This window comes from Mchenga conophoros, linkage group LG9 (assembly GCF_057382185.1).
Source record: "Mchenga conophoros isolate Kocher_MC1m ecotype Shallow Benthic linkage group LG9, M_conophoros_male_GT1.1, whole genome shotgun sequence".
Classification (NCBI taxonomy): domain Eukaryota; kingdom Metazoa; phylum Chordata; class Actinopteri; order Cichliformes; family Cichlidae; genus Mchenga; species Mchenga conophoros.
This window is the reverse complement of record NC_140534.1, coordinates 410,206-424,539: the sequence shown is the minus strand read 5'-3', so window position 1 is coordinate 424,539 and position 14,334 is coordinate 410,206. Positions and strand designations below refer to the sequence as shown.

The following is a 14,334-nucleotide window of genomic DNA, read 5'->3' as shown; positions in this document are numbered from 1 at the left end:
CTCTCTGCAGGAGGGGGAGATACAGGAGAGGTGGAGGAAGATCTCAGCCTGGGCGTCTATTGTCTTATGTAGTCTGGAAGATGAGTGGATGGTGGGGTGGGTGCAGTTTTCTCTGTGGTGGGGTTGGGTGGACTGTCCCGGGCTCTGTGGGGCCGGGAGGCGCTGCTGCACTGGGCCCCGGTCTGGATGGGCCTGGGCCCCCTTTCCCTGGCGGGGCGCGGAGTATGGGGGTGTCACCAGGGTGCAGAGGAGGCTACCCCCCCTCTGTCCCCTTCTGGCTGCCTCTGCCTCAATTTTATCCCACAACTTAGACATTCACATTACTCACACTCTCATTACACATACATATAGGATCTTGGGGGTGGGCACAATACATGGATACATGGATACACGATACATGTACACCCCACCCCTGGTGTCGTTGCCCACCTCTCAATTTTAAATACACGTAGACATTGAGGGCTATCAGGAGGGACTATGCGCTTACCTGCTGCTCTCTGGCAGGTAGCTCCATGCCCTCCTGGGTTTTAAATGCACCTTAGAACACACATGCATCAACACTACAATGAGCGGGTGGAGGGAGGTTTGGAGTCTTCTCTCACCCCCATTCTCTGCGGCCTGCTGGAGCAGGGGGGCTAGGAGGAGGAGTTGGCCGTCCGACTGCGGTCTGGAGTGTGGGGCCTCCCTGCTGCTGCGGAGTTGGGGTGGTCTGCCTCTCCCCACCGCAGGGAAAAGGGTAACACCACCTGGGTCTGGGTGCAGTTCCCCCTCCAGGGGCAAGGGTACCTAGACCCGGTTCGTAGAGTACGCTTGGGGAGTGTGATCGTGTGTACAGCGTCTCTTTATGTCTGTCTCCACGTTGGTTGAGTGTGGAGTAAGTACATATGAGAGCATGAGGGTGGGAATGGATGTTTGTGTCTGTGTGTGCCTGTATGTCTGTGTCTATATGTCAGGTTGGGTATCAGACGCCACCTCTCTGGGGACATCTCAGGCCCTCCAAGGTTTGGAGGCCTATCTCCCCCTACCACCACTTCCCCTGCCAGTGGCGGACTCCCTCAGACATCGGTGCGTTGGTGGTTCTTTGTGTCCGGGGATGCGCGTCCAGGTACACACCGGTTCACTCCTTGGCGGCCGCTTATCGGGGCCTGGAGCCTGGGGCTCGCTCGGGCCACTTCGGAGGTGGGGGTGCCCCCGGCCTCTCGGCCTGGGGCTCGGTCACTCAGGCACGGCTGGCTGCCGGCGGAGCTCACGGGCGCGTCACTGCAACTCCCCCTGGCTTCTGCTCCGCGGCTGCTGAGTGAGCCCTCATCTGGGACTCTCCTCAGCTCTTTCTGGGACAGTGGCGCGGCTGCCCCTCTGTTGGTCTTCCTTGGTCTGTTGTGTTCTGGGGGCCTCTGGATGTCTGGAGTTTTGATCTCCTCCATACCTGCTTCATGCCCTGGAGGACGGGGCTGTGGCCCCCCCACACCCTCTAGCAGATCATTACATGAAGGAACCTTTTTAAAAAACAAGCGCGTCCATGCTCACAGGTGCTCACACACACAAACTTCACCCTTTTTGGCTCCTACCTCAAAGCACACTGTGTTCTGTTGATCTTATGTGCTGCACAATAATGTTTAATATTTAGTATTTACTGTCATATTCCCATATATCATTGTGATGTTGTTTATTCTATTACTCTTGTTCTCTTCTGCTTGTTTTCTTTTTTCTTTCTCAACAGGTGATCCAGGTGATTAATAGATGCATTTTTTTTCTTTTTTTTTTCTATGGCTTTGTGTCCAGATATCAGCGCTCACCTGGCTGGTACCAAGAAGGTTCAGCAAGTGCTCCCCAGACCTGGAGTCCTGGACAGATTCTTCCCAGACCAGCCTCAAGCTGTGCAGCAGATCCGAGCGACATTGGCTGACCTCTACACTCTAGACATGGTGAGAAAAAGGGCACGGTTTTTTCATTGTTTGGAAAATTTGGCATTAGATAATCCTCACCTGGGTGTTGCTGTTCAGTGTAAGCAATATCATTTGCATTTTATTCCTCTGATTTATTTCTCTGTGGCGTTTATGAACTCGTATTTCTTAGGCTGGCTTTTAAGGAAGGAGAAAAGGTATGTATCAGTTGGCTGGGAAGAAAGATGGAGGTGGAAAGGATGTGCGAGCTATGGGACAAAGTTGCTGAGACTAGGTTAAAAAGAGGTGAGGATCAGTGAGCAGGAGTGTGGCTTTGTGCTGAAAAGAGCACAACAGATTGTTTGGAGAGAAGGTGAAGGAAAGTCAGCTGAAGCAAGACAGTTTGTGGAGTTTGTGTTGGACTGTATGTTATGCTGGGAGCCTGGGGATTAGTGCACTTTGATTCCAAGTTAATACTAACTAGTGTTTCTCACTGGTTTTTGGGTGGTGGAGTAAAAGGGATTGGTTGGTGGCTGTTTCTAATGTTAGCCTTTTCTTGGTTTTCTTACAGGCAGGGTAAAGACATGGTGATGAATGAGTGTGTGGGCAGACGCTGAGGACCAAGAGCTCAGGACAGTCAGACGGGGGTGTCGCAGCAGGAGTCACCGTGCTCGACAATCCTCTGCTGTCCTGAGATGTCACACTCCTGCCTGCACATACAAACCACACTGAAGTCAAAGTTCCACCTGCACCTCCACCTGTTCTTGCAACAGCATGAAAACTGACAGAGGTGAGACAGAAGAAAAGTTCTTGTCTATTTTTTTTTTTTTTTACTAAGTTAAGGAATTAAGTTAAGAAGAGTGATTAAATAAATAGTTTCTTGCATTTTTGATTTAATGATTGTGTTTAGGATTATTTCAGAAACATGTTTAGAGGATCTTTGTAAGCCTGTATTTACTTTAAAAGAAGGGAAGCACTTCTTCATCCTACAGAAAAGGTGACACATTACAGATGAGTTCATAAAAAGTGTCTCTGTCACTCTTTCAAGGCTCTGTCACTTTTTCTTTTGTACTGGAACAGCATGGTAAAGTAGGCCTAGGCTGCCATCTTGTGGCAGTGTGTTGTTACTACAACATATGAAATTGTGTTTCTATTGGAAATATAATTCAGCACCACTGAGCCGCTCTCTCAGTTACAAACTGAACCTGTTTTGTAGACGTATAAATCACTAAGTACAGTGAAGCTTTTGGTTTTGTAAAAGTGTTTCTTATTCTAAATGCATGTTGATTTTTATCAGGGTGAAGAGCAGTTAGCAGTGCATTCATGGACATCTTTAAACTATTAATTGAAGAATCTTTGGTGATGATGGCATGAACTAGAAGCGTGAGCTCCAGGTGAGACTGCACAGAACAACAAGTGTCCTTAAACTGCATCAACTGATGACGTCTTACAATTTTATTCCACTGTGTGTTTTTATCATTGAATGTTTCTGTCTTTGTGTACATGTAACGCAGACACTAAAGCTGAGCCAGAACTTCATGCTGAAGAGAAGGATTCTTTTAAAATGCATGGGGGAGCAAGCGAGTCAGATACCAAGGGCACAAAGATGAAGCAGGTCTGATCGGAAACCGTTTATTTCCAGGCCAGGGAGCACAAATAAAAACACCCTTAAAAGGTTCCCTCCTGCTCAACCGCGTCACTCCCTACGGAGAGAAGATCTACATGACCTTATCTGCGTATCTGGAGGTCAGCCGCTGCTCCGCCGTGTTGTACCTGTTTGTACGTGTTTTTAAGTCTCTTGATGTCATCGTGTCTAACACACACCCTTTATCTCCTCTCTGCAGCTGGACCATTGCATCCAGCCTGCCATTATCACCAAAGACATCTGCACGGTCTTTTACTCCCGAGACGCCAAGATTTCCCCACCCCGTTCTCTCAAGAACCTCTTTGGGACTGGATACTCCAAAACTGCTGACTGGTAAATCTGGGCTGCTGCACTGTGGCCATCTCTGTTTCACAATCAAAGATATCTGCCCTGTTACAAAGTTTCCTTGTTCAAAACTTCTGCTTCATTATAGCAACCGAGTGACTGGGATCTACGAGCTGAGCTTGTGTAAGATGTCTGACACTGGAAGCCCAGGTGAGCGGCCATGAAACATGTTTAAAGAACGGCAGCTGTTTTATCATAATTCTGTGGAGAGCTTCATCCTAATGAGGGCTCATGTCCTGAGCAGGGATGCAGAGGAGGAGGAGGAAGGTCCTGGACACATCAGTGGCTTATGTGCGTGGAGAGGAGAACCTGGCCGGCTGGAGGCCCAGAGGAGATAGCCTCATCCTAGAGCACCAGTGGGAGCTGGAGAAGATGGAGCAGCTGCAGGAGGTGGGGCCTTAAAAGATTCATAAAGAAATAAATCTGTTTAATATCGTAGAGGGAAAAATGACTTTTCAACTCAAAGACCAAAGTGCTATTCTAAAAAGTTTTTTCTTAGAGTACAGACGTTACATGACTAACCTCCCCTCTTCTCCCCACCTCACATTCGCCCCCATCTTTCGTCCAGGTGGAAAAGACCCGTCACCTTCTGGGAGAGGCGGCTCCCGTGGGAACAGCTCCCACCACCAAGTCCCTGAGTGAGTCTCTGTCCCCCAGCGTGAGCTCCGGCACTCTGTCCACGTCCACCTCCGTCTCCTCGCAGATCTCCAGCACCACCTTTGAAAGCGTGAGAAGGAGCTGGCCACCAAGGTGAGAAAAACGTGGGCTTAGTGGGCGTTCTTGTTGCTGCCTTCTTCCTTCTCTGCTCGGAGCTGATCGGTCTTGTTTCTGTTGTGTTGTAGTGCCTGCGCCTTCTGACACACACCTTCAATACTGAATACAAGCAGCTGGTGAACAGCATCAGTGACTGCAAGGTGAGAAATAATACAAAGAAATAAAAAAATAGCCTTTCTGTGTCACATCAGGGAGTTCCTATATTGACGTCTACCTCATCCTGCTGTTGTTTCACTTCAGCTTTCTCTCATCTCACCGATCGGACGTGATCCATCCGTGACGAGCTTCAGCAGTGCCACCCTCACCCCTTCCTCTACCTGCCCCTCTCTCTCGGACTCGCGCTGTGGCTCCATGGGCCAGAAGTAAACATATTTTTAGGAACATTGACCTCGATCTGCAAACGGTTATTGACAGGTTATCTATTTGATTCTAACTTGGTGTGATTTGTGTTAAAGGACCCCTGAGAACAGCTCACGTGCCTCCAGTCCCTCCTGCTCAGACTGTGAAAACTTCCCGATGGTTCCCACTCTGGAGACCTCCTACCTTGCGCGGGCTGCAAAAGAACGAGTTCCTGAACTTGGTGCCTGATATTGAAGAAATGCGACCAGGGTGAGTAATGCCATATTAACCCAAATACTGTCACTATGACATGTGTCTCACAGACCAAATGTAAGTCGACACTCATGTTCTCTAGTTCAAGCAGAAGTGATGTGGATCGATTCAAATTCCTGAACCTGGATGATTTCAGCTGGAAACAAACCAACTCTGCTTCTTCCTCAGATAATTCAATTCAATTCAATTTTATTTATATAGCGCCAAATCACAACAAAAGTCACCTCAAGGCGCTTCATAGATACAGAGAAAAACCCAACAATCATATGACCCCCTATGAGCAAGCACTTTGGCGACAGTGGGAAGGAAAAACTCCCTTTTAACAGGAAGAAACCTCCAGCAGAACCAGGCTCAGGGAGGGGCGGGGCCATCTTCTGTGACCGGTTGGGGTGAGAGAAGGAAGACAGGATAAAAGACCTGCTGTGCAAGAGAGACAGAGGTTAATAACAGATATGATTCAATGCAGAGACGTCTATTAACTCATACTGAGTGAGAAAGGAGACTGGAAAGGAAAAACTCAATGCATCATGGGAATCCCCGGCAGGCTACATCTATTGCAGCATAACTAAGGGAGGATTCAGGGTCACCTGGTCCAGCCCTAAATATATACTTTACCAAAGAGGAAAGTTTTAAGCCTAATCTTGAAATCTTGTCTTCTGAATCCAAACTGGAAGCTGGTTCCACAGAAGAGGGGCCTGAAAACTGAATGTGTTCACTGACCGGTGTTGCCAGCTTTGGTGGCTCGTCTCCCGCTCGAAGAGGACCAAAAAGAGAACAATACAGTGTTCAGCTGCCTGGCTGTGCTCTACACACACAGCCCTGCTCTGGTACAGTAAAAACCACATTTACATTTGTTTACATTTCCAATGTAGAGGATGAGTTTAGATCACTGTGGTCCAAGCTTGTCGTCAGTTATAGAAACTGGATGTTGCACAGGAAAGTGTGTTTCCTTACATTTATTTTGTGTTGACAGAAGTCTTTGATTCATATTGATTATTAAAGCGGGCTTTAACCTGTGGAGAAACACGTGTGCTCTTGCTCCTTCAAACGGTTTTCTTCAGAGATTTCTCACTGTTTGTACACATGCTGAGTGGCTAGTTTTGAAAACACTTACTTTACCTTTACTACTCTGCTCAGAAATGCAACCTGTGACCTTACACAGCCCAAAAACTTATCCTAAAACATAAATTAACAAGGACAGAAGCTTTTTACAAATGCTTCAACAGTGTAATTCTAACAAGGTATGCAATACATCTAATGTCAGTTCAGAGGTATGAAGTGATGACACTTTGACATCACTGAATAAAAGCAGTCTTGTCATAATAAGCTTTGCTGTGGACAGTTGGCGCGTTCATGTTAAACTTTTTCTTACAAATAAAAAAGGTAATCAGATGTTAAGTTTGTTCAGTTTTAGTTGTTCTCATCGTGTTGCTCCTCAGATCTCCCGTTGTCCCTGAGCCTGACTAAAGCTCGGCAGCTTGTTTTCAGGGCATGGCAATGCAGATATGAGCTAAATGTGACACAGCAAAGAAAAATCAGAATCAAGAAACCCTGAGCTGACTTTCATGGCTGCAGACGTGACATTAAGAGCCTCACAGATCAAAAAAGTATGGGATTTAAACTGCTTCTAGACCTGCACACGTCTGTTTCCAGGGCAGGATACCCATATGGAAAAGATATATATAAATCTTATAAAGTTTGTATCTGTCTTGTGTGAAACTTGTATGAAAAGCATATAAGTGTGAAAACAGATATAAGATCCCTTGAAAAATTATATAATGAAACTTGTATGTTTTGGATACTTACTAAAACAATGTATGAAAGTAATGCGAAAGTGGCCACTTTCATGAGTAAATCATGTAAGCCTTATATGATTTACTCATGAAAGTGGCCACTTTCATGCCCAGTAATCAGTAATTACAAGTTTTTACTATTTCTTTTCCGTATGGGTATCCATTCCAGTGCAGCAGAAGGAGCGGTCAGTGTGGACCTCGGTGCTGTACAGGACCTCCTGGAGCTGCTTGTCTCCTGGCATCTGGGCTTTCACTCGTATCTGAAGGACAAAATAGGAAAATCAAGTTGCTCTCACTGTCACCTGATTTCCACAGACTGCCATCTGACCACATCCCTGCAGTTGGATCCCACCGCCGTACCTCTAGGATGGGTCTTCTTGGTGTCAACCCAAACCACCCTCTCCTTCAGCTCTGAGCTGAATATATACACATGATTGCTTCTTAAAAAACAAACAAAAACAAAAAAACGTCCCCACACGGAGTGAGACTCAGTCTTGGATGCCCAGATCAGCCAGTGTGGTGTCCAAGAAAGGGAAGGGTTGGTTTGCCAAGTTGGGCTGTACCTCGATGGGCAGTGTCACCAACATGGGGATATCCTGCTCCGGTCTGACGCGCAACATCTTGTTGTGGGACCCCGGGAGCTTCCTGTCTGCCGATCCGCCTCTTCGTCGGCCTGCTCCACAGTCGCCGCCTCCTCCAGAGAGCGTTTTGTGTCGTCTGCTGCCAGCTTGACTTGCTGATCTTTATCTCAGGAGGCAGTGGGTTTTTACCCTCTCCCCCTTTGATCCTGTGCGTTATCGTTTAAAACTCGCTATCTGCATCTTTTGGCTCCAGCACGTCTTTATTGTTAGAGTTGTTGCTTGCTGTGTTCTTCTGCGGGGTGCTGATGATTCATTGTTCTGCTTCTTCTGATGGTAAACGCCTCTGGAAAGCCTGAATATGTGAGCGCGTCTGATTCATACAGAGTTCTGCTCTGCCCCCCCGGACTGATATATGCAGCCAGTGTGAATGTGTGTTATGTATCACTCACATGTTAGGTTCATTAGACTGACACAAGGGTGATGCACGGATGTTGGTGTTTTTAGGGCCAAGTGTGAAAGTGGAAGAAAGACAAATTCTTTTGAAATGTTAAAAGAATGTTAGAAATTTGATCAGAATACAGTAAAAATGAAAGAAACAGATATTTTTCTCAGATCATTGTGTTAAATTGTCATAATCGCCGTGTTCTCTTTAAGACTATCAGCTCTACTCTAAACAACCCTGAAAGCCTCTGCTGACACATGTCATCAGTTCCTTTCTTTCTTTGTAAACAAGGTCGAGTCTGTCAGGTCAGCAATAGTACTTCCTACAGATGACCCATCAGTGTTTATTCCATGACTGTAAACATGTTTCCATTTGTTACTTCAGTCTTTACTCTGAAATACAGGAAATGACATCATGGCTCAAAATCTTTGTCGTTCAAACAATTCTTTATTTAACAATATTTTAACTTTATTTAACAAAATACATTCAATAAAAACTTAAACAACAGAAAACTGATTTTTAATCCAACCACTGAAAAAAAAAGGTAACGACTGAACACAAACAGAAGAACAATTTATAAAGATTAAAATGGAACTACAGGAAGTTTGATTCACAGCCTCATTTGAACTTTAACTTAAACTTAAGGAGAGCCGACCTGAGCTCTGTGGAGCCTGATCTCCAGGGTTTTAAGTTGGACTCTGAAACCAGAGGATGTTTCTCTCTCTTCAGATTCACTCTGATCCTGTGATGGGAACGATTTCAGCCCTGCGTGATCGCGCTGATGTTTGCACAGAGCAGATGATGAAGTGAATGTTTTGGCACATTGGTAACAGTGAAACAGTTTATTAGTAACGTGGGATCGTTTGTGTGCAGAGTATGAACTGAGATTACTGAAGCTCTTGTCACACTGCTCACAGCTGTAGTTTCCTTCCATGTGTGTACGTTCATGCTCGTTACGATTACTTGAACGTGAGAAGCTTTTGTCACAGTGTCTGCACTTGTATGGTTTCGCTCCTGTGTGGACTCGTTTGTGTGTTTTAAGCTGACCTGCAGTGGTGAAGGATGACCCACACTGATCACAGAGGTGCTTTTTGACCCCACTGTGAAAGAGTTCATGTCGTTTTAACTTAGCTGATGTGGGGAAGCTTCTCCCACATTCTTTGCAGTATTTCAGTTTGTCTCCAGTGTGTTTACGTTGATGTATTTTTAGGCTGGCTTGCAGACTGAAAGTTTTTCCACAGATGTCACAACGAAAGTCTTTCCCACCACCACAGCGATGACAGGGTTGAGAAGTGGATCCATCTGTGTCGCTCTGCTTCTAAACAAAGACACAAAGACAGTGTAAGTCAGTCCTTCAACACTTTTATCCTGAAAGTCGCCTGAAATAAAGAGCATCTCTGCAGACGTCCAATTACATTTTACTGTTTCAATTAACACACTCAGTTTACTGGGCTACAATAACTACAATACTACCACCATAATACTACAGCAATACTTATTTAATATTACAGTAACCTCTGACTTACACTTAAATGAAATGAAAACCTGAATAATGGCTCAGAGCTACTCTTCGGTGCAGTAGAAGTGCTAACATGCTAACACAATTTAATGAGCAGACTTGTTCCAAACAGTCAGACTGAACTTACAAGAATAAAATAAAAATACAAACCTCACAGTAACTGCACTTGTAGAGTCTCTTTCTGGTGTGGATCTGTTGGTGTTGTCTCAGGTACTGTGGAGTTTTAAAAGTCTTCTCACACAGGTCACATTGATAAGGTCTCTCCTCAGTGTGGGTAAACATGTGGTGTTGTAACTGTGCGTCTGTTGTAAAGTATTTGCCACACTGATCACACCAGTACACATCTTCTCCGGAGTGAATGCGTAGGTGTATATTTCGGTACCCTAGCCGGCTGAAGGTTTTTCCACAGATGTCACAGCTGTATGCCTTAACTCCAGAGTGGGTAACTAGATGACTCTGTAAGTGGCTACTGTGAGTAAAAGCTCTGCCACACTGATCACAGCTGTAAGCTTTAACTCCACTGTGGACGACTTGGTGTCTTTTCAGGGAATTCTTCCAGGAAAACGACTTTCCACACAAGTCACAGCTGAACGGTCTCTCTCCAGTGTGGATGAGCTGATGTTGTTTTAGTTTAAACTTCCAGGTAAAATCCTTCCCACACTCGTCACAGGTGTTTTTTTTCTCTCTCTTTCTTCTGTGAGGTTTGTCGGCCTCCTGAGAGCGCTGACTTCTCGGTCCACGTTGGTCCTGCAGTGACAGAGATACAAACAGAGGCAGTGAGTGAAATGCAGTCATTAAACAAACTGAAGCTTCAAACTCCCTCCATTAACACTAGTTTTAAACCTGAAGGTGGAGTGTGGCACCAAACACCACCAGAACCTGAACGACTGCAGGTGCTGATAAGTTGCGGTCGCGGTATTTCAACATCTAGTTAGCAATACAGAAGACGAGCGAGAATAAATGGAGTAATATTTTTTATGTGGCAGGTAATTTCAAATGCAGCGATTCTATCAGCCCAACAAACATCAGCAAACACACAAACTGTTTGTGTGCAGTTTGTCTCACAATGTGATGTAAAGACTGCAGTAAAATCCTCTGCAGGTTAGTGCAGGATAAGCAGGCAAGTTTACTGTAATGTGATGGATTTAAGTAAAGAACAGTGTGTGAGTGGTGCACAGTGACTGTGGTGCTCATGTCAGAGTTAGATTACATCAAGTGTAGCAGAGATTAACTTAAACTTAAGCTCATGATGCTGACATTCATTCACTGAGCTCCACCCACATACCAACAGTTTAGTGTCTAATATAAAGACAGTGTACTGTCAGTGTAGAGAAAGGAAATCAGCCAGGACAACTCGTGAAACATCTGCTGACATCTGGTTGAATTCACAGAGAGCAGCAGGTCAGCTGATCACAGCCTGCACATTAAAAAAATCTACTGGAGCTCTCAATAGAAATGATTGTGAGCTGTGACCCTTTTCCCCACACTGAGCCACTACAGCTGATTTTAGGGTTGAATCCTGCTGAATCCCACTTTAACATCTTCCTGCTCATTTTGATGTTTAGAGGCAACGTCACCGTCTAAGATGTAGGCATTGTATACATTGTATACATTATTTCTACATTACATTAATATTGCACAAGGTTCATTTAGTTTAGCATAAAATATACATATCAGTACTTCAGCTTTTAATGGAGTATTTCTTAACACTAGTATCTGTCACCTTCTGTGTTGAGCTCATTGTTTTCTCTGCAGTGGCTGAGCTGAGTCCAAGTAGCTGAAATTTCCTCTGCTGCTCCGTCAGACTCTTCTCCTCCTCCTGATCAGCTGGGACAGAAAACAGAACTTTGTTAAGCTCCACACTGCACTGAAGAGTCAAAGTGTCTCATATGTTCATCTGAGAACACACAGAACACATTTTAGCTTCCCTGGGTGGACAACTTGTTTGAAACAAACACAAAAGGTTTGAGCACCGATACCAAATTCAGCAGTATGGCACACCAGTACCAGGAGAGCAATTCCTCTTTAAAATATGCCCTGGCCAAGAAAAAACCCGACAATATACGTGTGCCGTGAGAAATGATAGATAGATAGATAGATAGATAGATAGATAGATAGATAGATAGATAGATAGATAAAATTTATCTATCTATCTATCTATCTATTTCAAACATGCAAATATAATTGAAATAACAACAGAAAAAAATAAAAATAACAAAACTTAAAAATCATCAAGTTTTCATGTAAATATCTATGTCTACAGAATGTGTGTGCTCGAAAAGGAGTAGGATGAAGTTTTCTTGTTCCTACCCCCTTATTTCAAATTTCATTGCTTACAAATCCATATCCAGGATTCAACATTATTTGATCATATATTTAACTATGTACAAGTCTAACACATTGAACATACACAAATAAAACCATTTTCAGCACATAAACCAGAACAACAACAAACTACATTTTTTACATAAACTAATCACTCTGTTTATAACAGCCGCTTAATCTCTGAGTTTATTTTCTATCTATGTGACAAAAACCTTAATGAACACTTAAGGTTGGGTTACTCCGGCCTTGATTTATAAAAAATGAGGACACAATGAGACAACTCAGTCACTGAGAGGAAGATTTCCTATATTCATGCAATTTATTATTTTTGAACAATCCTGTGAATTTTTGTATTGATGTACTTGTCTTGATTTCATCTGTATATCCGAGTGGGTGTAGAAATCTGAGCCATCATCTGAGTAAGCCTCATCACAACTTTGCGCTGATAAAGGCAGCTGTGTTTTAGCCTGGAACACATTTATTTTTACATTTCTCATAAATGTATTTCATTATAGCACTTTTACCGCCAACATGTTGGGTCTTTTGGAGCCGGAAGTGACCTTATATGGAAGAAGGGTGGCGCTAGCTAGCTTAGTTAGCAAGCTGCATTCATAAGCTGTGCAGGTGCCACAGAGATGCTAAGTAGCCTTAATAACAGGCTAATAAAACAACAGAAACTCTGATTACAATGAGCTCATTTAAAAGCTTTCTTCTAATAAATTCTTTTCTTCTCTGTGTTTCACAACCTTTTGCTGATATCTTTCTGTAAATTAGTTTAAAGCAGCTTGAGTCAATTTAGTCAGATTTTTTTTTCCAACTTGTTCACAAAAACTTGAGAAGAGACACCGAGGAGAGCAACAGAAAGCCTCATTCAGGAGCTAAACTCAAGATTAACTAGACTCGGATTAATATTAGCTCGGTGCTTACCTTTAAGTGTTAAATCAGTCTTGACAATAATCGGAGGGAAAAACGCCATAAAGCGGGAACTCGGCTTCTTCTTCTTCTGCTCTTGTATTTTTTGGCGGTTAAAGCTTTAAGGCGCATTACCGCCACCTGCTGGACTGGACTTTTCATGTCCCAAACATTATCAATTGGGCACAAATTTGTTGGAGTTTCTGTTAATAAAAAAGATGGAATTCAAGGATCTTGTTATTTGGTTTGTTTGTTTTCACCATTTACTCTACAATTTTCTGCCAGTGTATAGCAAACCCCACAGCTCAAATCAATGAAGAATTTAGCAGAGGTGTGGACTCGAGTCACATGACTTGGACTCGAGTCAGACTCGAGTCATTAATTTTATGACTTTAGACTTGACTTGAAAAAATGTTCTAAGACTTGTGACTTGACTTGGACTTTTACACCAATGACTTGGGACTTGAATTGGACTTGAACCGGTTTACTTGAAAAGACTTGATATTTTACCCCAAATATAAAATTTAACATGCATATTATATAGAGATTGAAAATGTGACGTCATTCACGGGTAGAACCGCAAAGGATTCTGGGAACTCGTGGCAAGCGGTACTAGCGCACGCAGGCTTTCAATTAAAATCAGTCACACAGCGATAAAAAGAAACACAAAAATGTCAAGAAGCTGTTGTATTATTAACTGCAATAGCCGGTCGCATGACAGCCACGGGAAGCCGACGGGTAAAGAGATCGGTTGTTATCGGATTACGTCGTTGAAGAGAAATTGTTCGAGCCATGTTTCCGAAGTAACAAAGACGCGACTGGATTGCAGCCATTCAAAGACCAATTATAACGTCCCAGAACACTCCAGCTCACAGGTTAGTCTGCTCCAAGCATTTACACAAAGGTCAGTGTTTTTTAGTAGTTAATGCGTCATTTTCATAACATAATTAGTGATATAGGTTACAAGCAAGTCTGGCGCTGAACAGAAATGGTCGCGCTATGCTCCTTTATTTATTGTGCATAAATAGTGAATTGTCCTGACACAATATTGCGTTTCGCTTCTGTTATTATGGTACATTGACAAAAACATACTTTTATTCACAGGATAAAACAGGTTTTTTGTATCACTAATTGCCCAGTACGATTACAGCATACAGTATTGTTGTCACTGCTACATTTCTGTGATGCTACCAGAAATTATTTCCACTACTAATTAATTACCGTTGAGCTCAAAGGTCCTATTAATAAACGGTTAAGGAATGTGTATTTATGAAGACGATTTGTGAGACTGGTAAACTTATGATACGTACGATGGTCTTTCGTTCTACACGGTGCATTTCAAGGTCCTGCACCCATCCGTCGTAAACTGTACCTGGGCTTGTTGCAGTGACCTGAAGTTACTAAACTTCATGAGTGTGTGCACTCACTCCAAGAACCGTATAATTATAAATATGCATATAAATATGCTAAGATGAGATAGCTGACTTCATCTAACTAGCAAAT

General features: G+C 43.6%; 1 protein-coding gene and 1 long non-coding RNA gene across 3 annotated transcripts; one reads left to right on the top strand and one right to left on the bottom strand.

The window, feature by feature from the left end:
* The first annotated feature begins 2,484 nt into the window (after positions 1-2,484).
* On the top strand, positions 2,485-3,856 carry LOC146566508 (uncharacterized). Its single transcript, XR_014893791.1, has 4 exons — positions 2,485-2,673; positions 3,181-3,277; positions 3,398-3,629; positions 3,728-3,856. It is a non-coding gene; the product is annotated as an uncharacterized LOC146566508 (long non-coding RNA).
* Positions 3,857-8,464: 4,608 nt separating this feature from the next.
* On the bottom strand, positions 8,465-11,655 carry LOC146566507 (uncharacterized). Of its 2 annotated transcripts, XM_085286022.1 has the most exons (3): positions 11,318-11,655; positions 9,745-10,341; positions 8,465-9,393 (listed from the first exon to the last, which is right to left on the bottom strand). In XM_085286022.1, exons 1-3 carry the CDS (start codon positions 11,333-11,335, stop codon positions 8,716-8,718), a joined length of 1,293 nt encoding a protein of 430 aa, XP_085142148.1. In that variant the 5' UTR covers positions 11,336-11,655; the 3' UTR covers positions 8,465-8,715. The 2 variants fall into 2 exon arrangements, with proteins under 2 accessions (XP_085142148.1, XP_085142147.1); XM_085286021.1 differs by lacking the exon at positions 11,318-11,655 and having other exon boundaries at positions 8,465-9,390; positions 9,745-10,597.
* Between the last annotated feature and the right edge of the window lie 2,679 nt (positions 11,656-14,334).

What these genes read in the sequence shown, in the direction of transcription:
- LOC146566507 (XM_085286021.1), bottom strand. Translation starts at nt 10,389, where the DNA reads ATGACTGCATTTCACTCACTGCCTCTGTTTGTATCTCTGTCACTGCAG. An exon ending in ACAAGTGCAGTTACTGTGAG is followed by an intron (nt 9,391 to 9,744) that starts GTTTGTATTTTT and finishes TTTGTTTAGAAG; the next exon opens with CAGAGCGACACAGATGGATC.